The 26,226-nt window shown below is 44.8% G+C and overlaps 1 protein-coding gene across 4 annotated transcripts in view; it reads left to right on the top strand.

Annotated features, from left to right (window-relative positions):
- Positions 1 to 26,226, top strand: part of Rab3-GEF (Rab3 GDP-GTP exchange factor) — a 127,215-nt gene that overhangs the window by 35,387 nt on the left and 65,602 nt on the right. For 3 of the 4 annotated variants that reach the window (XM_065452747.1, XM_065452744.1, XM_065452745.1), the window contains exons 10-20: positions 2,030 to 2,173; positions 4,262 to 4,366; positions 9,438 to 9,621; positions 11,261 to 11,324; positions 12,324 to 12,572; positions 14,500 to 14,646; positions 15,057 to 15,288; positions 18,272 to 18,337; positions 20,038 to 20,173; positions 21,328 to 21,511; positions 24,656 to 24,835. In XM_065452747.1, coding sequence (XP_065308819.1) covers positions 2,030 to 2,173; positions 4,262 to 4,366; positions 9,438 to 9,621; positions 11,261 to 11,324; positions 12,324 to 12,572; positions 14,500 to 14,646; positions 15,057 to 15,288; positions 18,272 to 18,337; positions 20,038 to 20,173; positions 21,328 to 21,511; positions 24,656 to 24,835 — 1,691 coding nt within the window. The remainder of the gene's footprint in view (positions 1 to 2,029; positions 2,174 to 4,261; positions 4,367 to 9,437; positions 9,622 to 11,260; positions 11,325 to 12,323; positions 12,573 to 14,499; positions 14,647 to 15,056; positions 15,289 to 18,271; positions 18,338 to 20,037; positions 20,174 to 21,327; positions 21,512 to 24,655; positions 24,836 to 26,226) is intronic. The other variant, XM_065452746.1, reaches the window with a different exon arrangement.

The raw sequence follows: 26,226 nt of genomic DNA, 5'->3' as shown, positions 1-26,226 counted from the left end.
TGGCACATTTTTCTTCTTTGGCTTAAGTTCAAAAGAGTATCGTATTTACTCGAATCTGACGCGCACTTTTCTCCCTTATAACACAGGTCCAAAAATTGTGTGCACGTTAGAATTGAGTACGACCCTAAATCTGTGTTACCATATCGCGATTAGCATTTCAAGATGGCTGCCTCGTGCGCGCTTTGAGCCTAGCTGGTGTAGCTTCCTCCATGTGCTGTAGTACGTGTGTCCACTGTCCGTCTTCGAGTTTTCTGTGTTTGCTCTATCAGCATGGAAGTGCCAACTGCGAAGACACGCCGAGTGTTCATCATGATGCCACAATTAAAAGGAAAGTGATCACATGTGCGGAGACAGGCAGAAATCGGGCCACATGACGGGTGTTCGGAGTTCTCGAAACTTGCACGTGGGACTGGCGCAAACAGGACAAGTGTTCTACTCTGGCAGCTGCTGCATAGACACGGCCGCGCAGTGCCCATCTTGAAAACGATCTGCGATGGAGACAGTTTACGTGTCTATGCACACCGTGCTATGTTCTCGTCGCTTAGTTCATGTTGAAGTGAGAGGCCGCACAAAGGTCAATTCGCTCGCTCCTCCTACTGCATTTTCTCACCCCAGCATTCTGATTAAAGGTTTCCCCAGTCACTGAGTGAGATGTGTTAATGTTTGCTTGGGCACGTGTGACACCATGCTTGTTAATTTAGTTAGTCAGCAAATGTTTAAAAGCTTATACGGCTGATAGAACTACTATCCTTATGTTTCGTATAGCTGTCTACTATTTTGCTATTTCAATCGATGCTTCGCCTTTCGTGCAAAAGTGCAAGTTTTTTTTATTTATGGCAACTTTAGTGCATTGGTAGTAAATCTTTGTTTTTCTAAATGAGAGAAAGCTGTATTTCTGTATGAAGTAATGAGGTGCACAGTACTGTAAAGGACTTTTCTTCTTTTCGGTCATGGCAAACAGGTGCGTGTTACAATCCAGGGGGCATTAGAATTGAGTAAATATGGTAATTGTCACAAAAGAGAAGTCGCAGAGAAATTTTTCCCAGAATATTTGTCATGATTTTACAATTTGCTTTGTAGAAGCATGGTATGTAATAAAAAAATCACGTTACAACTTAGGTAGAAGCAGGCCTTGCAACTTTTGCTGTGCAATAAAATAACTTATTATATGGAATGCTGAAACAATTGAATGAAAGGAGAACTATACTGTTGGTCTAATTGGTCTTGCACAACTTTTGAGGGGAATTAGTGCTAAACAAGATACACAAATAGAAAGGCAGACATACAAAAGGGCTCATGGTCGTTACCCTTTCAATGTGTCTGTCTTGTCTAGCATTACTATTCTTCTCATAATTTTGCTAACATCGCAGTCATGGTCTACTAATCATGCTTGCTTTGCTTCTGTGGGTCGTTTGTGGGGTAACCTGACTGAATAAACTTATGGTCACTGCCACCCTTTCCAAGCAGGTCAGTAACCATGGCAAACAATTTAGAACATGTGCAAACCTGTCCTAAAAGTTTCGAGCCTCATAAACAGAACATAATGAACTACAAATTAATTTACCTTGTACGGTTAAGCCCCATATTATGGTGTTTGCTGTTTATGTGACAGGCACAAAAGTTGTCTCTTATTGCCAGGTGGCTGCTGATGTAGTCAATATCAATAGTTCACAGACTGTGGAACCTAGGAAAACGTATTTCCGAGCAGTCTCTGAGTAACCATAGTTACTAAAACCATGTAATGCTATGTCGTTTGCATATACAGTTAAACCTCATTATAACAAAGTAATTTTGGCTCCTCTTTCAACTTTGTTATAGCCAGGATTTACTGTAGTAGTACAAGCTAAACATCTAAATATACCACACAGCAGAAATAGTCAACTTTCTCTCAAATCCCGCAGTCTGTAAACTTTTTGATGCAGACTGTAAAAGCTGTGTACACAAGCAAGGCTTTATTGACATTAATATACTAACACCCTGGCCTTGGAGCATCAGTTAATAGTCGCCTTTCTTTACGATTCATTCACAGGTGTGTTTGACCCTGCCGTTATAGGGGATAAGGCAAAGTGGTACAGCCACCAGTTAGAACCCATTCAGTTCGAGGTGTGGTCGGAAAATTGCACGCTCAACATCGACATGGCTTCCATAGGTCAAGCCGACGAAACAAGCACGGGTGAGTGTTTATAATCTTTCTGAAGCCCTTTTTTCTTGGAGGATCTGCTATTTCTTGTGTATGTTGAATAACAGGACATGCATATTGATAGTGTGTTGCATGGATAGCTTAAGTAATGTATTTTCTTTCTGTGTGGGGAATGCTTTACAGGAATTTGCATGCTTGTGGAATGGAAGTCAGGGCACAGGAATCCTTGGGGCAATATGCATGATACGAAAATTGTGGTGACACATCTAATACATTATGTGGAATGTCCAGAATTGTGCCTTAAAGTAGCATGGGCACCTTTAATGCGATTAGCATTCTTTGCCTGCTTCAGGCGTCTTGAGTATCTATCCATCTACCCATCCATCCACCTGCCCGCCCACTCATGCACCCACCCATCGATCCATCCACCCATTTGTTGGTCCGCCTGTCCATCCATCCATCCATCCTCTTAGGCTGATCCAGTGACCCAAATTGTCTACCAGCTTGGGCTGCTAGATAAGCGCTCATGGCCTTGATGCCGCCACGGTCATTCCATCATCGTCGTTCCGACTTTGTCATCCGACCCTCGTCACGCCATCGTCATCATGCATGCATCATGCATTCATTGTCACACCACTGTCATGATGCTGTCATGGTCATTCAATTGTCATCATTCCATCTTCGTTATCAGGCTCTCACCATGCCATCGTCAAGCCTTCTACTCCAACCCGGTGGCCAAAGTTGTCTAATAGCTTGGGCCACTAGGTATATGCTCATGGTTGTGGTGCCATCATGGTCGCTACATTTTCATTATTCCAGCTTTGTCATCGGACACTCATCATACCATTATCGTGACGTCATTGTCATCATGCAATCATCGTGCGTTCCTTCTCCCACTGCTGTTGTGATGCTGTCATGGTCATTCCATTGTCATAATTTTAACTTCATCATCAGACTGTCATCACGCCATTGTTGCCACTCAGTCGTCATACCATTGTCGTCATGCCATTGTCATCACACCTCCTTCAGCTTTCCATCAACATCAGTTCTTCCTCATTCTATTGTAATCGTACTGTGGTCAGTCAATTGTAATAATGCCACCTTGTCATGCCATTATCATCATTGCACTGTCATCAGACGATCGCTATCATGCATCTGTTGTCAGACCGTCGTCTTCATGTCATTCTGGTCATGCCATCGTCATCGCTCCAGATTCGTCATATGACTCTTGTCATACTGTCATTGTCACATCATCTTTGTTATCCCATTGTCCTCTTACCGTTGTCATGCTATCATTGTCATTTCATCGTTGTCATACCGTCGTCGTTATACCATCGTCATTTAAGAATCAGTGTCTCATTTTCGTCATGCCATCATCGTTATACAGTCTCTGTTGCTCCATCAATGTCGTTCCTTCTTTTTCTTTCTGTCATGGTCACAGCATCAGCATCATACAGTCGTCGTCATGCGCCGTACTCATAGACAAAATTGGCAAATGAATGGGCAAATGAAATGAATGGGCAAATGAATGGAAAGATTGGCAAATGAATTGGCAAATGAATATGCAGAGTGGGACGTTACTGGAGTATGTCGCACATAGTCGAAGCAACGGAAGCATGAATAAGCATGACTTCAGGAATGCGGTGTGTTGCTACGTTGCTCGAATGCTAATCTCATTATCGTCGACAGACATCGTGACATGAGTTCTGCCATAATTTTTTTATCATGACGCTGTGTATGCTGCCTCCATTACAATTTAATGGACAATTAAATATACATGGTTTAAGGTATGGCTGACAGGGTGCAAGTCGATGCTAACACCATGGTAACCAGCACGAAAACATAGATCCAATGCATGAAGTCTTTTACTGAGCTTAAACTGCCATGCAAAATTTCTTAGCTAAGATGAGAGAAACAGTGTGTTGGCTTTTAGGAGAGTAAGAAAAAGTTATTAGTGGACTATTCCGATAGATTGTAAACTTTGTCACATTGAGGTTAAACTTTGTCTTGTATGCTTTTTCTTTCGCCTTTATTTACTTTGATAATTGTATTGATCAACTTCTCTGCATAGGTGTAGGCTTTAAAATCTTGTGTCAGAAAATCATTGTTCTCAATTTTCAGGTGAAAGTGGCAGCGAAAGTGATGATGCCAGCAGCACGAGCTCCTCCTACTCTTCCTTAAGCGACTTTGTCTGTGATATGGTGGAATTCAATGGGGATCACTTTGGTGAGTGACACTTTGGTCCTTTTCCTTCCCGTTTACACTAGCTATGCTGCCTCATTTTTACATATAGCTCTCTGACCCTGTTTGAGTGGCTTCTACAAGTGCTAAAAATTTTAATCAAGTAACTGGCATAAAATTTAAAACTGTCAATTTTTTTGCTATAAATGAACGTCCAAGCTCTCTAAACCCTAAAGAAAAGTATTGGAAAGCATCGGAGTGCCCTAAATAATTTGGTACAATACTTGTTTCTATGAACCAGTTACGGTTTCAGTACCCTAGAGGTTGATTGTTTCACAATGTCACAATACATTGGCTTGCTCTTTTTTTTGCAATTGCTGCAGTAGCCACATGCGAGCGCAGCCAGAAGACACGCATGCAGTGCCATTGTCTAATCTCTTATGAGCAATGGCATTGTGCCTAGCCTCACCACTGCACAAGATCAGCAGCAAATTTTTCTGTGTGTCATAATGTCGTGATAATGTCAATGACACCAGGGCAGTATTTTGGGACGAACTTTAGTATCAAAATCAAATGTCTTATAAGTGTTGTGGGGTCTGATGTGGGATATCTCACACCGTACTCTTGGGACAAAGGAACGACAACACAGTAGTGCAAACAATCACAAGGGCATTTATTGCACCTTTCATACATCAATGCCTGCTAGCCGAGTTGCTATCCACAAAACATGCCGATGGGCGCGCAACAAATCTAGAAGTCCGACTCACCGCGTCCTCGCGAGCGAATATGTTCGCCCCATGCTGGATCCCAACGCCTGGTCGTTCGCGTGTATAGTCACGCGAATCGTGGCGCGTTCGAAGCCGGCCACGCGAGGCGGTCTCGCAGATGCATCGGTCGCCGCGCGCGCGGAACGTCCGCGCTGTTCGGCGATCCGCCGGGGAAGAGCGTTGCTGCACGTGCAGCACGTCTGTCCCGCTGGCTGTCTGGAACCCAAGAGAGCAAGCGCCTTCCTTTCGGCGCCCAAGTAACCTCGCAGCGGCGCGACGCTCGCGCCATCTCTCGCACCACGCTTGTACCACTCCGACGCCGCGTGCGCGGCGAAGCCGCACTACAGGAGACGTGCTATGTGGGAAAAACATCAGGGGAGGCGCGAGGGTTGCGCATCCCCACATCGCCCCAACCTTAAATCACTTCTTATTCCGGCGAAACGTGACACGGTCTAACATTAACCCGTGCTTCGCGAACAGCGTGATACATGCAACAGTGGTCGCGCTGAGGAAATGTCCACACGCTGTCCATAGCATGCGAGCCGACATTGTCCCTAGGTGCACCGCTGGCGTCCGCCGGTCACAGTAGCAGCTTTGCAGCCTCCACGGCACAATCCCAGGCCAGGACTCCGGAGACGACGACGCAGTAGTCGGTACGAGCAAGCGTCGCTCGCGCCGACGCGCCCTGCTGGGAAGAGCCGCCGTAGCTGTCGGTGACCGCCGGCTCTTTTGTCCGCCGCCGAGGGTTGTGAGCTGGATGCAGGAGGCCGCCGAAGTCGCCGCGCCGAACTGGCCACAGCATCACCATTGCCCGGGGTGGCTCGATCGTAGTCCGGGGCAGCAGCGCAGACGATGTGCAGGTGACGGCAAACCAGGGGTGACTCCAATCGCGCTGCGTAAACTCAACACACTCGGCAAACACTAAAGTAGTGCAAGGGAGAGGAATTCTGCATGCGCATCGCCCACGTGGTACGATGTTCAACTCGGCTAGCAAAAGATCGGGCAGCTACTCAGATGCTAAGTTCACGTGAACGAAGCTCGCTTCCTTGAGTCGAACGAGTAATTTCAATTCGTGCGAGGCGAAATAGAATGAGGGAAGCAAATTGCAACACCTCAACGCCACGGTCCACCAGGTTGTGTCCCTCCACGTGCGACAGGCAGCTTCGTAAAGCCTTATGCCTAAAGCGTCGCTACCCTGACAACAACCGGCATCCAAAAACAACACCCAAGATGGGCGCAAAACAGGCAGCCGCGAGGAGACGTCAGCTCTGTGAGGTGGTCCTACTCCGCTCGGTGCACACAGCATCCGAGTTGACGGCGCCCACCGTCCCAGACGGTGTCGGAGCGCCCGGTGCCAGGCCGCAATACCAGTCAGCCCGTCGTGGCACCCGTGGCCCGCGGCCACCCGGCTCCCAAAGACACGACTTCATCCGAGTCAAAGAGATAGAAGAAGCTATTTACATAAGAAATTCGGACCACCCACGAGGCTTCCGTACTCACTCGCTTCAGGCTTGCCACTGCTTCGCGGGCGCTCAGCCTCGCTCTCCCAGGATGCAGACCACGTGGCTCTCGTACCAACGAATGCCATTAAAAACAAACACTTGCGAAAAGGCTTAGCATGTTGACATGTTCAAACACACTACAGCCACCATCACCTCGCTCAAGAAAGCATGCCGCCGACGCTAGCGATCAAAATTCACGCTAGGCCTACGCTTCGGTTCAAACAAAGGCCTCGAACGAAGCAACACTGTTAAAATTATCGTCCGATGCCCCAAGAGTCCCACGTTGGGCAGCCAGATGTGGGGTCTGATGTGGGATATCTCACACCGTACTCTTGGGACAAAGGAACGACAACACAGCAGTGCAAACAATCACAAGGGCATTTATTGCACCTTTCATACATCAATGCCTGCTAGCCGAGTTGCTATTCACAAAACATGCCGATGGGCGCGCGACAAATTTAGAAGTCCGACTCACCGCGTCCTCGCGAGCGAATATGTTCGCCCCATGCTGGATCCCAACGCCTGGTCGTTCGCGTGTATAGTCACGCGAATCGTGGCGCGTTCGAAGCCGGCCACGCGAGGCGGTCTCGCATATGCATCGGTCGCCGCGCGCGCGGAACGTCCGCGCTGTTCGGCGACCCGCCGGGGAAAAGCGTTGCTGCACGTGCGGCACGTCTGTCCCGCTGGCTGTCTGGAACCCAAGAGAGCAAGCGCCTTCCTTTCGGCGCCCAAGTAACCTCGCAGCGGCGCGACGCTCGCGCCATCTCTCGCACCACGCTTGTACCACTCCAACGCCGCGTGCGCGGCGAAGCCGCACTACGGAAGACGCGCTATGCGGGAAAAACATCAGGGGAGGCGCGAGGGTCGCGCATCCCCACAGTGTTTCCCAAACTTTACAATTGCTAAGTATCTTCCTTTTGTGTCTGAAAAGCGTGTGGCAGAGCTTAAAGGGGCCCTGAACCACTCCTCGACCTTGGTGAAATAACATAGTCCGTGAGTAGCATATGCTGCTGGAATCATCTCAAACAAGTTTTGCTGTCATACGCGGTATGTCTCCACGTACTGCGTACTTCACTTGCGATCTCCATCGCAAGTGAAGCACGAAGTCGCCTTTCTCTCAAACGTTTTGTATTTCAACAGAAGCCTGCTCCTCATTCTCCTCTGGACGCTTTATTTCAAAATAAAGTGGATTCCCATATGCCGCTGCTATTGGTAGCTGCGGTCTGCTACGTAGCGTAGATACCACGGCCGTCGAGGGGTGCTGCCACGAGTCTACTGGCTAAACGCACTGCGGCCCGTTGAGAACGACTGCATTTGGTTTACATTTAGAGCATCATAGGCACCAAAATCGGAAGTCGTAGCATCTACTTTAACATCCAAAATGAAATTTGTACTTTGCGCAATGGTGACACTTAGAAGGTGGAGCATTGTGGGCACGCCCCGCTCTGCCATAGCCTTTGCAGTGCTAGGCATTGAAGGGGAAGCACCGCAGAGGCCGTGTTTGATTGCCAATAACTCTGCTTCTGCTGAACGCATTGGAGTACTTTTTGCAGCAAAGTACTTCAGCAATAACCTATTTTCACTTCAAATGCCTTTTTCCACTTCAATAAAAAGTGGTTCAGGGCCCCTTTAAGCCTCAAACTATCAACAGCTTGAGATGCAGTTTTCTGTTAGACGTTGAATGCAGAAGCATCAGTGTGTGCTTTTTTTCTTCTTTGTTATAAGTAGAGCTTCTGTATTGAGAATGTGGTGGGCCTGAATAAGTGACTTCATGAAGGATGTGTTTGATATTCTGACCACTTATTTAACTCTTCAGCAATACTGAAAGAGCTTGCATGAAATATAACGCAGCCTGAAGGTTCGAAAGTAGTGGTGTGAGTTAGGTAGAGGGTGCCGCATGTTATATAGTGGTGGCAGTTAAGATGAAAATGTACCATAATTATTTAAGGATTTTTATTGGCTTCTTTTTATTGGCTTCTTCATATTTAGCTTGAGACTGAACACTTGCTTTCTGCAGAAAGAAGGGTTACCATTCTCGTTGTGCACAGAAAATTCCTTGAGTCATTTGCACTTCAAGGCACCTCATAATTAATTATGCAATGATAGAAAGCTACCTAACACACGCAGAAAACTTTTTATAGCAATAGCTGCTATAGAAAGTGTCCAGCTGTGTTTGGGGCAGTGCCACTTCTACGCATCCATAATGCTCTATTGGCTGACTAGGCTCAATTGGTAAACGGAGCTTAGGAGATATTTTTGCTCTGCTATCGATGACCATTTGCTTCACGATTACCATAGGTCATTGTCATTGTAGCTCCAAAGTAGTGATCATGTCGACATGCCATAGATGTATTTTTTAGTAGTATATAGTATTGAAAAAAGGAGTGCGCTGCAGCCAATACCAAATCTGGAACCAAATTGAAGCTCTAGCCAACCTCTTGTTGAAGTGCATAGACTAAGAGCAGCATTGCCTCATGTGGCACTGTTTGCAGTGGAGGCTACAGTGCACGAGACTGTAAAAGATTAAAAGTTTTAAGCAATTCCTCTGACAGGAGGTGAAAGAAAGTTCTTCGTCTGCCACTGTAAGTGATACTGTGCAGAATAGAGCAAGTTTTACTGCCAGTGTTAGCTCTCACTGTTGCTTCTTTTGCTGTTGTTTCTGTCGCTGAGGCTGTTTGTGCTATAGAGCATATTGTTCATCAAAGTGTGCTGCCGTAAATGATACTGTGTGGAACAGAGCACGTGCTACTGCTAATAATAATGTGCCATTGCTGCTGCTTTGCACTTCAGGCAAAACTGAAACTTTTCTTTAATGTCCTCATTACTTTCTTTGTGCATTTTCCACAGGTGGAGCTCATATGGAAGAGGTATCAGCAGCAATACTCAATCGTGCAGACTACATGGCTGCATTCAACCCCCCCAAGACACTGCAGCTTCCAGGCACAAACCAGCAGAACTTGAGACGTACTGACTCGGAGAACTCTGTGCATGGCTCTGTGTCTTCCTCCTCTCCAAGCTCTTCGCTGTCCAGGTGAGTGCTGCTCTCGTGGAGTGCACTGAAGTTCACCTCTTTGCCAAATACAATAGTTCTCAGCAGTGAAGTTATAAAAAAAAAATGTGAATTCATTAGTTCAAATTATGTGGAAGTTTCAATGCCAGAGTAGGGTGAATAGGTGCTGAAACACATTACGTGTGAGCGTAAAATGCTGTTGTGTTAATGATATTGGCTAAACAGTCACATATATATTAACCTTGCCACAGGTATGTACAGCAAACATGTAGGTGTGACTAGTCAAGCTGCCATTATGCAGCTTTTATCCTGCCATCCCCACCGCTCTGTATACATCAGTGTACTTATGCGGTAAAAAAATAAACTTAAAAAAATATAATGAGAAAACTCCCATTGATTGTCCCCGCCCCACTCCAAATTGATGCATGCCACTGTTGTACTGTAAGGCTGATTTTTAAGCAACACAAGAAAAGTAATGATTTGGGTGCAACATATATGCCTATTGGATGCACGTGGCTCCATCTCGACCATGCCATTCAACCTTAAAAGGACGAGGCTTTATTGAAGCCTTTAGTACTGCGGACACCAGAAATGGATCAAGCTCTAATTTTAAAGTTAACTGCCATTAAGTAGTACTCTCGAACCTCATTATAACAAAGTTGAAGCGGAAGCCTGAATTGTTTCATTATACGTGTTACTTCATTATTCTATTATTGCCCTTTATTGCAATATATGCCGAACGAGGTGCACAATTGCAAACATGGAAATAAGACGGCTTTGTGGCCTGTGGAACCGCTATACGATTACATGTGCGATGAAGTGTTAAGAAAACAAAAGACTCTTCAATGCTGTGCCATTGCAATCTCGCATTACCAATGGGATCTGAAAGGCCAAGCCCAGCTATCAGCCCATGTGGCATTCCACGAGAGAAATAGAAGTGATAATTTACATGTGGGACCACTGCGCATAGTTACACAGCTAGGTGAGGCCTGGGCGTGACCTCTGTGATTGTGCCAGGGAGATCTTGGAGGCCACACCCATCTGCACCTGCTTGTGCGGCACGCCACACAGAAAAAGAGAAGGGAATGTACCTATCTTTCACAGTGCAGTGGGTAGTCACGCAGTGTGGCAGGGCTCACACAGGCAGGCATGCACAGCTAGGCGTGGCCTCTGAGAGGACACCAGGGAGATTTCAGAGGCCACGACCCGCTGCGCGGCACCCCGCAGTAAGAGAAAGCTCAGTGGAGAAGTGCAATAGTGAGCTGCTGCTTGTACGCATCTACACGCAGTGGTTAGAGAAATCAGTGTTGGTTGATAGTATATTCGAAGCGTGGACACGGAAGTGTTGAGCAGCCACGGCAAAGTAGTTCCGAACATCATGGAAAGCAATGTACTCGGTGCGCAACGGTCAGGTACTTTTTTTTTTAAATTAAACTAGTTTGTTATATCCATTGGCAGGATAATTCTACATCATTAAAATGAGGTTCTAAATACATAGATCTATATGCTAATTTTAAGGGTAAATTACTTTGTTATATCCCATTTCATTATAACGAGGTTTCAGGGTATATATGTGAGCAGCATTCAGTCATCACACCAATACTTAAAGGGCTTTCTGTGTGAGGATGACACGTGTAATCTTCCTCTATTATTCCTTCAGCCCAACAGGTCAACCTCAAGGAGATCCTGGAGATGCATTTGAGGCACCCAAGGCAGATGCTAAGGTAACATTACCTTCCTTTCCTTAGTCAAGTTTTACTCTGCTTTTATATTTTCTTTATATTTTATACTTCTCCTTCCTGGTTGGAAAGTGATCAGAGAGGCAACGACTCATGCTTTACAGAATGTCTGAAAGGTGGGCAAGTTGGTTTAGATTGACAATTATGGCTGGACAGTGTCACTCAACCTGGACAGCAAAGATATCGAAAAAGTGCTGGACATGCGCTGTACTCACAACTGAATTTTTATTTAGTGGAAACGCTTATATATGACAAGAGGCTATACAATCGAACCTTGAAATAACAAACCTCAATTTAACGAAATTCCCGAAGTAACACTGTTTTTTTTTTCATTTCTCAATCGCTGCCCCATTGAAAACCATGCATTTCTTTTCATGATTTAACGAGCTTATTTTATACCCCAATTTAGTGAAGTACTTGCGCATTGCACATAGTATGTACCAGGGGCCTCCTTGACAAGCAGATAAAAATGAAAACTTTAGACAGGACAAACAGTGCTTTACATGCGCCCTTTAATGCACACACTTTTCCGGCACACACTTTGTACTGTCTGCTGTGATGTTTTGCCAGTGCAGCAAAAAGCAAGAATTTAATGCCATGCCGTATTTGGATTTCTAGAAACGCTCTTGACAAATTTGCATTTGTCTATTAATATTGGTGGTTTTGGCACATTCATTGCTGAAAGAATACATGCAGCAACTGAGACAAGAAAACAGACAATAATATTCAAGTGATGTCTTTGTCATTAGGGTTTCCCTGTCTCTTTGTTTCCATATGATGCGTCCTTTTAGAAGCAGGGACATGTTTTATTTGGACAAAATTGTAGGTTTTGTTATGCACAGTAAAGCATGCCTTAGATGCTTATCTTTATGTCAGCCAATGATCAGCTAGCTCCGCTTGCAGTGTTCAACAAGTGTTACAGTTCCCCTTAGCCTCAGCTTGGAGTAAAAGGAAGTCACTCAATCTCTTACCTTACCATAACAGCAGGAGGTGAGGCCAGAGACCAGCGGAATCGGTGGGAGCACTGCCGGTTTGGGTGGCGGGGACACCTCTGCTGAGGGGGAGCCCCCAACGCCTTCGACAGTGCGATCTGGACGCAGTCCGGGAGGCAGCCTGAGCAGCGGTCTCAGCACACCGCCTGACACGACCAGCGGTGGAAGTGGCACCCCCCGCAGTGCCCCACCTCTCGGAGGTCTGGGAGGCGTGCTGAACCGGGCAGGCCTGTCCTCCCAGGTAATTATCACAGGGCTTTGCTAGGTGTTGTCGACATAGACGTAACTGCAGAGAGGCGCAAGAAAATGCAGGAATGTGCTTCTTCATGCCCACTATTATGAGTAGCAACAGAGCAGCTGAGTTACAGAGCTTAAGAGAAAGCTTTAGATGGAGCCTATCTCTGACGCGGCCTATTCAAGTACACTTGAAACGCAAAAACGTTTTTCTGACATAACCCCTGGACTGATTTTAATGAAATTTGTTGCATTTCAGAGAGAAAGTTAAATTCTAGTCACTGTTGAAAGCAGAATTATGATTTAGAGCCTGAATTTTGTTACGAGAATTTTCAAAAATTAGAAAGCTTGATCAAGAAATAGAAGCATGAAGTTTACAAAAATAATAGGCCCGCAACAAGAACAGATATAGTGGTTCTGTAAGCGGCATCCTTAAGATCATTGAAAGCGGATAAATTCGATATGTCATATTATATCTTACGTTAATTTGTTAGGTTGTGTACGAGGGTTCTGCAAAAACTGTATTTCCATATTGCTAATTTTATTTAAATTCATGTGTAACATATAAATTTTGTCTACTTTAGATGTACTTAATTAATAAATGCAATTTGCAGAATTGTGGTATCATATTTTATTGCCGAGTTACTGAGTTTAAACTGGATAGTTTCATTTTCTGAAAGGTTTCTATTTTTGCCAATTTTTAATAAAAAGTTTACAACCTAATTTAAAAATTCAAAACCATCAGTCACTAGATTTTAAGTTTTCCTTTTAAATGCAACAAACCTTGCCAAATTTGGTGCAGTGGTTGCCGAGAAAAACAAATTCTCCTTTTACATGTATTTAAATAGGAGCACCCGAGCTAACGCTTCCTCTCAATAATAGTACTGCACATTTTCATGACTGCTTACATAGCATTTTCATTTCACATTGTGTTTATGTTATGGTACCACCACTCATTGGTAAATGTTACAAATAGCCTCGCACATTTATGTATTGCTTATTCAAGCACAGTATGAGGATAAGCAGAAAGCTGCCGAGTCCTTGCTTGCTTTCTTTATTTATTTTTCTTTTACTGTTGGTTGGTCGCCTGAGTGCCAGTTTCTTTGCTCAATTTTGATGCACAAATTTTTATGAATACTTTCTTTAGTTTTCTTGAATGCATTTAGATGACATGATCAGAGCACTATTGATTTATTAATGAATTTATTTATTTATTGTTCCCATTCAAAACAAATAAAGCAGGCTGAGGTAACAGCTGTATAAATGCAACTTGAGCTGGGCCTCAGCCCCCAAATGACAGCAGCAGCGTGTCACGCAACACAGAAACAATATTGCATAATAGCAAAACATGACCTAGACAAAAAGGATACATTTGATATTCATTTATTGATTCAGTGCATTCTGCAGACCATTTCACTAAAAAAGGTACTTGAAAGAGCACATAAAGTGCTGGGAAGTTTCCTTGTTATAGTGACTGCAGGAAGCATTAGTTTGTTGCCATGCTGTCTGTTTGTTGTGTCTCGTGAATGAAGATGTTACTTTGTGAGCACCAATAATCTGCATGGCTTAAGGTACCATCTATGGAATGAAAAAGAACATATTTCATCCGTCAAACTGTGATTGCCACATCGTTACTAGGTACTATATAACTAAATGTGGACGAGATACCCTCATGTTTCAGAAGAAGCTGATCTTTGGCTAGTTGGTCGACGGCTGCAATGAAGTAAACTGGGTACATAAAATGGAAGATAAATTATGAATACAAGCACTCGTTTTTTTTATGTATGTTTATTTTCTTATTGTTTCCTTTGCATAAACGCGCATGAGATCTGAAAGACTTCCATGCTAAGGCATGGCAGCAGATGACATTGCTCTGTCTTTTCCCGTAGTGCGTTTGTGGTTTCTTTACACGGCGATGTGCCATGCTTTTTCAGGGAAGCCAGAGCTCACTTTTTGAAACTGTGGCGCGCGAGGCCAAGGAAGTGGCGCGCGAGGCCACCAAGGCTGCCGCAGAGGTCAGTCGCACTGCTCTGGAGGCCACCAAACCGGCTCGTGAGGCCGGCCGCAAGACACTCATGAAGGTAAGTGCGCCCAATTGTCAAGCTGAGATGTTTTAAATCTGGTTGTCTTTCCTAGCTGTAGCCATGTAATTGCTGCAGACACATGCAGACTTATCCTGTTACCAGCCATGGTGGTCCAGTGGCTACAGGGTCGTGCTGCTGGTCAAAAAGTCTTGGTTTAGATTACTGGGCTCAGTGGCCACATTCTGATAGGAGCAGAATACAAAAAAAAACTCATGTACCATGCCTTTGGTGCATGTTAAAGAGACCCTCCCCCTCCCTTGCAGAGTAGCATGTAGGTGAGTATTTCTATGCTGGCAGACCTCTCAGCTTTTCTATGGCTCTCTCTTGTGATAAACAGATAAGAAGGAATAGTCCTGCTTATTCAAGGTTGCTGTGTCTTGTTTCATGCTGGCTGCATGTGAATGCAGGCCTTGAGTGACCGGGACAAAGAGAAGCAGGAGAGTGGGTCTCCTCAGGCAGCGGGTGAAGGGCAGCACCAACAGCATCAACATCAGCAGCAGCAGCAGCAGCAACAGCAACAGCAGCCGGCAATGTTTCAACGCCGAGACTCTGGGTCCCTCATGTCTACTGTGAGCAGTGAGCTCAACGGCTTCGCTGCGCACACCTCCAATGTTATACAAGGCATCTCAGGACTCTTTGGTAAGAGCACTGGGCTTCTCTGGCCTTGCTACAGCATAAGCACTTGCTATAGGTGCCGCTGACCTCTCATGAGGATTTTTTCTCTTTTCTAGTCCATTTCTTAGTCTGTTTTGTCCACCAGCATCAGTGGGGAGATGGGGGGAGGAATTTGGGATTGTGCATGCACCGGGACCTTCCTGTCATTTCTTGCAGACTTGTAAAAGAAAGAAGGCTGTGCTGGCCACAGGTAATTCACTGTAGAGCTTGACTTAATGCTTTAGCATTAACAGAACAGACAGTTTATATATATCAGACACAGACAGACAGGTATACAGTCACCGACCGATTTTCCGGACTCCAAAAATTCGGACATGCCCGATTATTCGGTCAGCTTCGCGGCACCGCCATTCTCCCCATAGACCATAATGTATAACAACTGCCAAAAGTTCAGACACCTTGCAACCTCTCGTCTGATTTTTCGGACACTCCTTAGCCAACTCGGTCGAGAGCACCGACTCTGACCGGTGCATGGTTCAACTTGCTGAACGCCATTTTTGTTTTGAACGGAGCTTCCGTGCTGCCCCACGAAGTGGCGCTACTGGAAATCCCCGCTCATCATCATCGTTTCTGCCTAGTTCGATAGAGTGGCTCTGCAGCAGTTCCGGTTTCAGCTTATTAAGCCATGTCAAGACAACCTAGCAGCTGATTTGTTTCTTCGCACACGACGCTATGAGCAGGCCGTGGGTTTTCGTTTGTGTGACTGGTGTCGGCACGGTGGTGTTTGCTTTGTGTGCTGTGTCGAGGTTTCGGTGATCCAACGCGGCATACGGAAACATAGCGTCAAGTTTCTAATGGCGACGACAGTGCCCGCGCAGACTGCGCTGCGGAATGCCGGCAAGCGGGTGCCGGGAGGCCTAAGATTTGTCGCCTTCCGATGTGCTCCCTACCGACGCGGAAAATGTTCTGCCGAGACTTGCGCAGTGGTTGCATTGCGATTCCGGACACCGTCTCATTTGGCAGCTTCACAAGCGCTGACACTGCTGTACTGACATGTGCAGAACTCGACGACGGTGAGATCATTCGTCAGGTTTCTGCTGCACCGCCGGACGACGACTCTCGAGTCGGAAGATGACGCACCATGTGCTACGCTGCCGTCGCATGCGGAGCGTGTACAAAGCAGTGACTGTGCTTTCAGCCGCCAATAGTGACCGTACGACCCTCTCCGAGATTCAGGCGTATCTGATTGCGCGTAAACGGAACAGCGTGCAACGGCGCATTCACGATTTCTTCAAGCCTACTGCCGAGCCCAAATAAGTGCATGGAAATAAAGAATTTCATTTTTTTTTCTTAATCTGCTTTTTCGGACACCTGTTTATTCGGACATTTCCGCAGTCCCCGTGAGGTCCGAATAAACAGTCGGCGACTGTATATAAATCTCGGACAAATGGAAGTCATTCATTGAAATGAGCCAGCCATTAACAATGCTCGCCTTTCTTCACCTGTACCTAGTTTGAATATGTTATAGAGCCATACATCATCAGAGAATATTGTTTTCAGGTTGGTAATACCTCTGCTGCATACATTGCAGAAGCATCACCAGAAACAGCAATCTTATCAGTGGAATAATGGGTTTCTGCCAAGGTACTACAGTCAAATCCGGATATATTGAACTTGAAGGGGATCGTGAAATAGTTCAATATATTGATACTTTGAAATATAAAATGTTAATCTGAAAATTACACTCGTCTTCGACAGTCTCCTAAGAATATGAGAAGCAGGAATTTAGGGATCTCACGTTTGGAGCCACATAGTGAAACGATAGAGTGCCATCCATTTCTTGCAGAGTGCATGTATTGTACCGGGAGGCCTTTCACGTTAACAGCATGGCCATCCTCCTTCCAATAACAAATAGCCGCAGGAAGTGTGCTTCACTGCATATCATTTAGTATTTTCCCCACTGCTGTCTTTTCTGGCTCATATCAACTAGTGACAAAGCATTGAAATTAAGATACAGTCGAACCCGGATACACCGAACGTTGGTATATAGAGCAGTTGCAACAGCTAAAGTATGGTTCATTGCGTCACAGGCCTGCATTGCAGTGAAGCTTACTAAAGTAAATTCAGCATTATGGAGCACAGACAAAACACTTGCTGCACAATTCCTCCATATTATGAGATATGCACCTTGCTAATTTCCACCATTGCATGTACTGCTCCTTATATTCAATTCTTTGACAGCATCTGCCAAAACAGTGCTATTTCATCAACATTAATTATTTCCGATGGCACGAGAAGTGATTCTCCTAACAATTCTCCTTCTTGATTCTCCTTCTTCTGACAAGGTCTCTATAGGAGAAGAGACTTCTCGTTAACAAGAAGTCGTGTTAGGAGAAGCACACTTACAGGGGCACAGTGCCATGCAGAATTCAATATGAGTATGACTGTGAACAGGAGTTCTGTACATGAATTTCACAATGCTATACTTTTGCATGGGATTTCCAAGGGTATGTTACAACTGCTCTGTATACCAAGGTTTGATGTGTCTGGGTTTGACTGTAGCCTAATTTCAATGCTTTGTCGCTACTTGATGTGAGCCAGAGAAAACAGCAAAAGTTGTATGTGAATTAAAGCTCTGAATATTCATGTCTTGCTGATTACTAATACTATGATTACTATAATTAAATACATAGCTATGAAGCCCTTTATACTGCAGCTGAAGAATTGCCCTCAAAAAAACAATATTTTGCACTTTGAATGTGGGCTAAACATTGCAACAGTCTGGCTTGTTTGTTTTGATACATCCGTCCCAAAATCAGTGCAAACTTCATGCTTATCATGCATTTACTCCATGGACATGTGCTAAACTCCTCTTGTCAGTCTCTTCTCTTTCTTTTTCCTCTAGTAGGCACTAGGTGCATTAGTTGCTCTTTGCTGTACTCTGCACTGCATTCCTTGGGCTGCAATTGCCAATCACATGCTTTGCAACCTTCTCTGCTGCTTGCAGGCAACAGAGTGTCAGCTGCTGTTAAGGGTAGGGAAAGAGCACCTCCATTTGGACCCTTCCCCAAAGGTAAATGGTGCACTGTTTTCTGGCTACACTGATTTTCTGCTGCTCTGTAGTGGTCCTCTGTGTTCCACTCATCATCTCTACTTTTCATGGCACTTGAGTTAACCATGAAACTCTGGATACTGACAATAGACTGCACCACTCCATTTGCATGATACGAACAGCATGACTGCAAAGTTCTTGCATGGTGTATCATGTTTCTGCATTGTGTTCTTAACTGGGATAAAAAATGGCTGAGGCTTGGAGGACAACATAACTGAAAGGGATGGAATACCTTCTTTTTTTTTTTTGCAAGGTAGGTAGTTTCAGGAAAAAGCATTTAGAATGTATCAGAATAAAGATAGTTTGACACACTCCTCACTGTTGTGAGCACCAACTAAGTTGTGTAACAAACCATAGAGGCATCAGAGAACATGCTAATAGAGTTCATTGAGGCATAAACTCTGGTTGCATTTCCCTGCTTTGAATTTGTCCTCACTTGCAGTAAACTTCAACATTCTAAGATCACATTGAAAAGCCTTTCACTTTAGAGGTTATTAATAATACACAGTCAACTCTCCTTACAACAGACCTTGATAATTCGACAGAAAATGTCCATTTTATCCAAAGTCTGTGATATCCGAAATGCCTCACTTCCAAACTTTCGTCGCGCTGTCTATCAACTTTATTGCAAAGAGTGAGTGACAAACATACAAAGTAAAAAACAAAACAAAAAAGTCGCAGTTTCTCCCGAAAAGTGAAGCATCGATTGCGATGGCAAATTAAGCAAGATAAGCGCGGCAGCAGCAGTGTGCTAATTGACCTTCGGGCTGTCTCTCTCTTCAACACGAATTAACGTCGAAAGTGCAGCGCAAATGGAGCTACCGGAACTGGGCGCACTTTGTCCACATCACAGATCACTTTGAAGATAAAGCCTGCGTGGGCGCGCACTTTGTTCACATTGTAGATCGCTTTCGAGATACGGCGTCCACATGGGCGAGCACTTTGTCCACATAGCAGATCGCATTCAAGATACAGTGGCCGCGTCGTAAGCAGCAGCCAGTGGAGTAGAACCCTTTCTCTCGCCTCCTCCTCCTCCCACCCCCATCACCCGAGCTCCCCCTGTACCTTCCGCGCGCAAAGGAAGATGGTGCGTTTCTGCCGAGCCTTTCTCCCTCGCGCGCACAATATTGAGCCGCGATTGTCGGCTGATCCTCGCAAGTTAGTTGTGAGCCCATGTTGACACGACAAAAGTACATTTTATGTGCCCGATTTTGAAAAAAATTGCCGCTAATTTCATCTGCTGTAGCCGATAGTCTGTCGTAGCACGGTCCGTTAAAAGTGAACTTCGTTGCATTAATAAAATAGGTAAAACAAACTAAGGCTGAGATATGGTCCGTTACATCCGAAAGTTTCTTGTACGCGGGTCCATTGTAACAAGCGTAGACTGTATAAATTAAGTGTAGGTCTTACATGAACAGAAGTTAGTTGTATTAACAGAGTGTCCTCTAACTAGACGTCATAAAAATTGCACTTGATTCCCCTCTCCCAGTGTGTGGTTTTCGTACTGCTTCACATGTGTTGATGAAGGGATGCTGCTCAAGTGCTTTGTGAACAAACTATGTTTTGCTTGCATGTATGCTCAGATCCCAGCCACTTCTTGACTAACAATACTAACCTTACTAACAATGGCATGATGCATCCCCTGATACCACACACGCCAGCTAACATGGGCAGGAGGGGCCCTGTCGAACGGACCCCACTCATCAAGCACGTCACACCACAGCAGGGCAGAAGGGTCCAGCCCCAGGAACAACCACGCTCTGTGCAGACCTTCGAGGAACAGTCTTCAACACAGAGGTGTGTCTGAAGATTTTGCTTGGTTTTCTTTTTGCTGCTCTCCCATTCTCATTGCACTCTGTTTCATACATAGCAGGCAATGCTAGAAAGGCTAGAGAGACTTCTCTTACTGTTCTTATTTGGGACCGAAAATGGTGTGACAGGTACGAAAGAAAGATATGGGTATGCATATTGTAATTTGATGTAATATTGCCCCATACCTTTATGTCACAAAATATGATGTAATTATTATATAGAAGGCATTGCAGATCTGAACCTATTCACCACTGAACGAGCAGAGGGACATTTCTGTGACCAGTAGCCGCAGTGCAGTCGTCGCACTCAAGGTCATAACAAAGTATGACGCATACTGGAAGCACCATTGGCTAAGTACTATCCTGGTGCGCTTGACTTTTGGGCTAAAACGCATCACGATGCTATAGGGTAGCATGCACAAGCTGTAGAGCTTTGCACACACGCTCTTCTTATCTGCTGTCTGCTGTGCTGATGCTAGGAGGAATTTTCCAGAGATGCTACTCACACGTTTGCAGGATTCTGTAGTGTACTTTGCCAGTAGACACCCCTGTAATGATAATTCTTAGTCTTTTGAGGCTCCAAATAGCATGCCCACATGCATGGTTCAGGTGCTGTTTGAGGTTTGTGTCAGGAATGCTAGTTCCTGGATATAGCAAACTGTGCCAAACTTCCCTAAAAGTTTTCTGTCAACAAACATGGGCAGCAACCATTAACGCTCTCACCTTACACTATAGCCAACCAAATTGCTGACTAAATTATTAAGCAATGGATCATGGTTTAAACTATCACCTTCGCTCATCACACGTAAATCATAAAGGCCAACCAATAATCCCCACTGTTTTTCCACTTGATTGTGGGATTTTACAAGCCTAAAATGAGAAGAGTCTGTTCTGCATTGCCGATAATCATCTGCTGCTACTAGAGGGAGTGGGAACGAAATCGCTTACGAAACCAAATGATGTGGACCAGCTGATATTATTCATTTTTATTAATACTCAATTTATGCGAACAACATTTAGTAATGCAGGCATCGCTAGAGTGATTCATGTATGGCACACCTCAATGGAAGCATCACATAATACACAGTACAGCCAGTTGTACTGTGTGCTGTGCCTGTAACCTTGGCATTGTGACTGCAGCGACAACCAGCAGTTCCTGAAGGATGTGCTCAACTCAGTGGCGAACGGTGAAGGCATCAAGTGGTTCAAGAAGAACCGCATTGCACGCCTCATGGAGGATGAAAGCTACAGGAATGTGGTTGTCCTGCGACTCAATCGCACCCTCGAGCGAAGGGTCGGTCCTGACGGTCACATCAAGGACGTGGTGCGTTTGCCCTAGCCTGCATTTGTTTGGAATGCATATATTAAGTAGTTCTGCTTTTAAAATGTACAGCAGTGCATTCATAACTACTTTATGAAGTGACTGATTATTTCATGTGGCAGCAATTTAAAGGGTCTGACAAGCAGTTTTCATGGTGCCCATCTTTTTTAGTACAATGGAGAGCTTACCGATCAGAGTGTCTAATCAGGAAGTGGTAATGCGGAAAACGACGTGGAACATTTTTTTATCTGAATTATGTTGGAGATACCTTGCTGGGCTGCAAACTCATATGTGCCGTGGTATGTATGTTTTTACTACTAGGACTAACCTTGGGAGTGTTAGTCAACGCCACCACTCACAAACCTTGGCAGCGGATGTGGAACATCCTTGTTGCCACAGGCGTCACGAGTACGTGATCTTTTTCGAGTGAAGGCATCTGGTCAATAAACCCACACATGCTACCTAAAGGCACCAATGTTGCCAGATCAGGGTGTCTACCAACCGGGAAAACCGGGAAAACCGGGAATTCTCAGGGAATTTGAACAGTCTGGAAAAACTCAGGGAAAACTCAGGGAATTTGTGCTTCTATCAGGGAAAATTAGCTCTAACTTTATTGAAAGGGAACGAAAGTCGTGTTAATGCTGGCTCCAGTAACAGAGGAATCGCAACGAATCGTCATTGACGCCGTGTCATCGGCACGATGTATTGCCAGAGCAGTTAACGACCGATTTTCTAGACGCCCGATTTTTCGGACATGCCCGATAATTTGCACGGTTTTGCGGCACCACCACGTACTCCATATAGTCAATGTATATTGCCCTGACTGCAGGTCTGAAATGGCATTAATCAAAGCCGCCACCGCCGCTATTTTGATTATCTCGCCGCCTCGAACCGGCACTCTCGCAGGCAGATCCGCTGGCAGCCGTAACCACGACCGCGGCAACGTTAGGCCTAGATGCTTCTATGTTCGCTATTAAGCTTCTTGCCGAGCGGTGCCGTGTTTTTCATTGAAATAATTCGCCGCTATCACCAATGGCACCGACTCCGCCTTTTTCATCCTCGCGATTGGCTTTGAAACTCGCTAAGCACAGCGTGTTGCGTAATGCCAGTCTCCGAAAGTTAGCTTCGCCTCAGTATACTAGTGTTAGGCGGTGAAGCATAACAAGCGTGGGAAGGGGGCAATTGTCACGAGACACAGTATGTATTCCTTAATTACACATGCGTGCACCCCGTCTCCTGTCACAGTACAAGACCTGATATGCCTAATAAGCGTACTGGCAGGCCTTCAGAGCTTTTTCAGACGTGCCTGTGGTAATTTTAGCCCTTAAAGGCAGTTAAAGACATGCATTAATTTTTTTCAGACTGCCCGTTTTTTTTCGTTTTTTTTTTTGCGGCCCCTCGGAATTTCGAAAAATGAAATGTTGACTGTACAACTGACCAAGGGGATGCTTCAGATGATCCATGTGGTGAAAGCGTGGTAGTAGGAGGATGAGAACAGAAAGGACCGATGCACTGAGGAATTAACGGGAAAGGAAGGGTGCCGCCGCCTTTTTGAAGGAGCTTGAGCTAAAAAAAACTAAGTGTTGGCTGACGCTGAGACACAGGTATCCCTCATCCAAACCAAAATAAATTGTTTAAGCAGTGAAACCCAACACTGAGATGTTGTGTACAGGCTGAGAGTATGTCAGGACAGTTCAGGTTGACTTCCCAGCTGCTGAGAGAGAACCTTAGTTGTGACAAAGTTCAGGTCCTCATACAGATGAACTTGCTATCAGTTGATAGAAATAGCTGATATTAAAAAATATTTACTTATGTATGCATCTCCTTTTCATTCGTATTTGAAAATGTTCGACTCAATTTGGAATGAGCTTTACCATTTCTTTCGCTGTGCGTTTTACTAACACCTTCCTTCTGTTTTCTTTTTAAATAAAATAGATATTACTCCTTACTATTCAAACTGGATTAAGTCATTTTTTTTTGTTTCAGCATGCTTGCTAGAGAGTGACAGCATCGGGCAATGTGGTGTCAGCCTGTCTTGACATAAAACAAAGTTCTGGCTCATTCAGGGAATTTCGCAAAGGTGCTCAGGGAAAACCTGGAAAACTCAGGGAATTTGGAAATGTCAACTTGGTAGACACCCTGCAGATTAGAGACCTTCATTATGTAATGAATGAGAAGAAATGGGGTAACAGAGGGGCCCGATGTTTATCAATCATAGCATAAGAAGCCAACAACAGTGGTGGTACTGGTTAACACTCCCAGGGTTAGTTCTGGTAGTAACACATAAATATCCCAGAAAGTGGATGGAAGAACGGCGCCTGGTAGCTCGATTGGTAGAGCATTACATGCATGATGCAAAGAAGTGGGGTCGTTCCCCACCTGTGGCAAGTTGTTTTTTCATCAACTTTCATTTCCATTAATTCATGATTTCTTTAATCCAGTTAGCAAGTACAAGTAATTTCCCCTGTGTTGTTCGTGGTGTCCCTGTTTTTTGGCTTCTTAAACTGACATAGAAGCATTTTCTATAAACGCTCTTGTGATCAATATCCTCGGAAGCAAGCTTACGTCTGTGAAGTAAGCTGTAGCTTTTCTATTCCTAAAGTTGATGCTTCAATGTACACTTATGCAATTGCTGCAGCACTGTGCAATGTGACCATTAGGAATACTAGACAGTGCTGCAACAATTACAGATGTATGGCAGCAATGAAGTCAGCACATTGTGATGTCGGACAGGAATTTCAACCTTAAGTGCTGTCAATGCTACAGTGGGCACAAGATATAGTGTGTTAAGCCAGACAAAAGGTTTTAAGCAAATGTAAGGCAAAATGTATTGACACAGCTGACCATGCTGTTTTTCAGATGTCACTTATGTTGCTCATCTATACCACTTTCACATTTTGAGATCGTAGGCATAATGCCAACACATAACTAAAAGGAACATTAATTTTATAATTTCAGCTAATGCAAGAGAACATCTTTGTAGAACTACCAGAATTTGTGCAAGTTTTGACTGTTTGGATCTGCATTTGTGAAAAATAAGAGCATAGATACCCAGTTTTTTTATGATGCCAGTGCCTGAATACTATTTATTAGCAAAAAAAAGAGGTTACATTCCTCCCACTCTCACTTTTCTCTCCGTGCTGCCAGATGATCTCCAAAGCAGTGTACAAGGGAACATTACGGATGCTCCAGTTGGTAATTGGAGGCCTGGAGCACAGCTTCCACAACTGTGGATCAATCGGTGGCATTGCCAGTGCCATGCAGGTCTTGGAGATTGCCCACACACACTTTTGGGCCAAGGACCTCAGTGCTGAGGCTGGCGTGCAGGTACATACTTGGCTCTAAATGAATTGTTTTAGTACGTGATAGGCAAAAATTAAAGGGTTCTTTCATCAGTATTTTGTTTGGGATGCAGAGTTCAAATCGACATTTTACATTTTAGCTTGGTGACAAAGTTGAGATGCCCCTGCTGAAGGCTTAGCTTGGCCCACATAAAAGTCGATTGATGTCTGCATGACTAGCATTTCACTGTAGGAATGAAGTCTGCATCTGTGTTCCCAACTTGCGCTCTTCCTATGACAACTTCTCTTGCCCCTGTCCTCTCAGTGGTAATCCTCCTCCATTTTGTCACTTGCTTCTTAAGGCCTTTAGAGTGACACTAACAAAAAACACTTAAAGCAATTTTACAAATGGAGATGATTCTTTGCGAGCTCCTTTTGCAAGCCTTCAGTGGAAAAAGGAACAATAGCAAGCAAAATGAAGGCGTAAATTGCTCATCTTGTTTTTCACTCCCAAACCAAAACACTCATTGTGAGATTGCCTCACACATTTTTTTGTTTTTTTTCATGTGCAGTTAAACCTCAATATGACCAACTTCAAGATAATTAAATTCTCAATGTAACAAGTATTCAACTTTTTATAACTTCTTGCCAAGAGAAAACTGTGTATCTTGAAGCTCAATATAATGAAGTGTGCTTATGCACTATTTCAATAAAATGAAATTTCACTGCTGCTGCGAAGTAATACAGAGGCAATAAATGAAAACTGCCGGAGATGCAGGTCTTTAAATGATTGAATTACATGCAGCTGCTTGCGAACGCACCTCTCGAATTGCATGCCGTGCTGCAAAAAGCGGCCACCAAAACGCAGCATCATATCAGCATGACCATCTTGCCATCATGCTTCTAAATTCCAAGAGCGATAATACCTTATCATGCCGCACGCACCGTATGCTGGGGGTGTGAGGGAAAGCATGCAGGGGTAAGGTGAAAAGGTTGGTGGTCTGATGCACATGCAGAAAGGTTAAAGGGTGTGTTGGGGGTGCGCAGTAACTTGGTAACATGGTCAAGCACATGCTACGGGAGAAGTGGAGGGTAGGTGGGCGTGCGTCTCTTCCTCTTTTCTGTCCATAGCTGCACATAGCCGTTAGTGTGGCTGAGCACATACGCAACCCAAGCACACGCTTTCTTGGAGGTTATCTGTAGTGGGTGCAAAAGCTCTGTTAGCTAAGAGGGCTGTGACTTCATGTATGCTGTCTTACCAGTCGTTTAGTGCTAGAGCTTGCATAATCTCGAGTTTTGGACACACATTAAAGCAAGAGACAGATGAAGCGTTCACTCCCCTCTGCCTGCACTCTTCATGATAGTGTCGTCCCACTGTGGGTGACACTATCAGCCGAAGCAACAGAGAGAATGTGAGGGCTTCACAGGCGTTGCTTC

The sequence above is a fragment of the Dermacentor albipictus genome, chromosome 3 (genome assembly GCF_038994185.2).
Source record: "Dermacentor albipictus isolate Rhodes 1998 colony chromosome 3, USDA_Dalb.pri_finalv2, whole genome shotgun sequence".
Taxonomy (NCBI): Eukaryota; Metazoa; Arthropoda; class Arachnida; order Ixodida; family Ixodidae; genus Dermacentor; species Dermacentor albipictus.
This window is presented reverse-complemented; position numbering and strand designations above follow the sequence as displayed.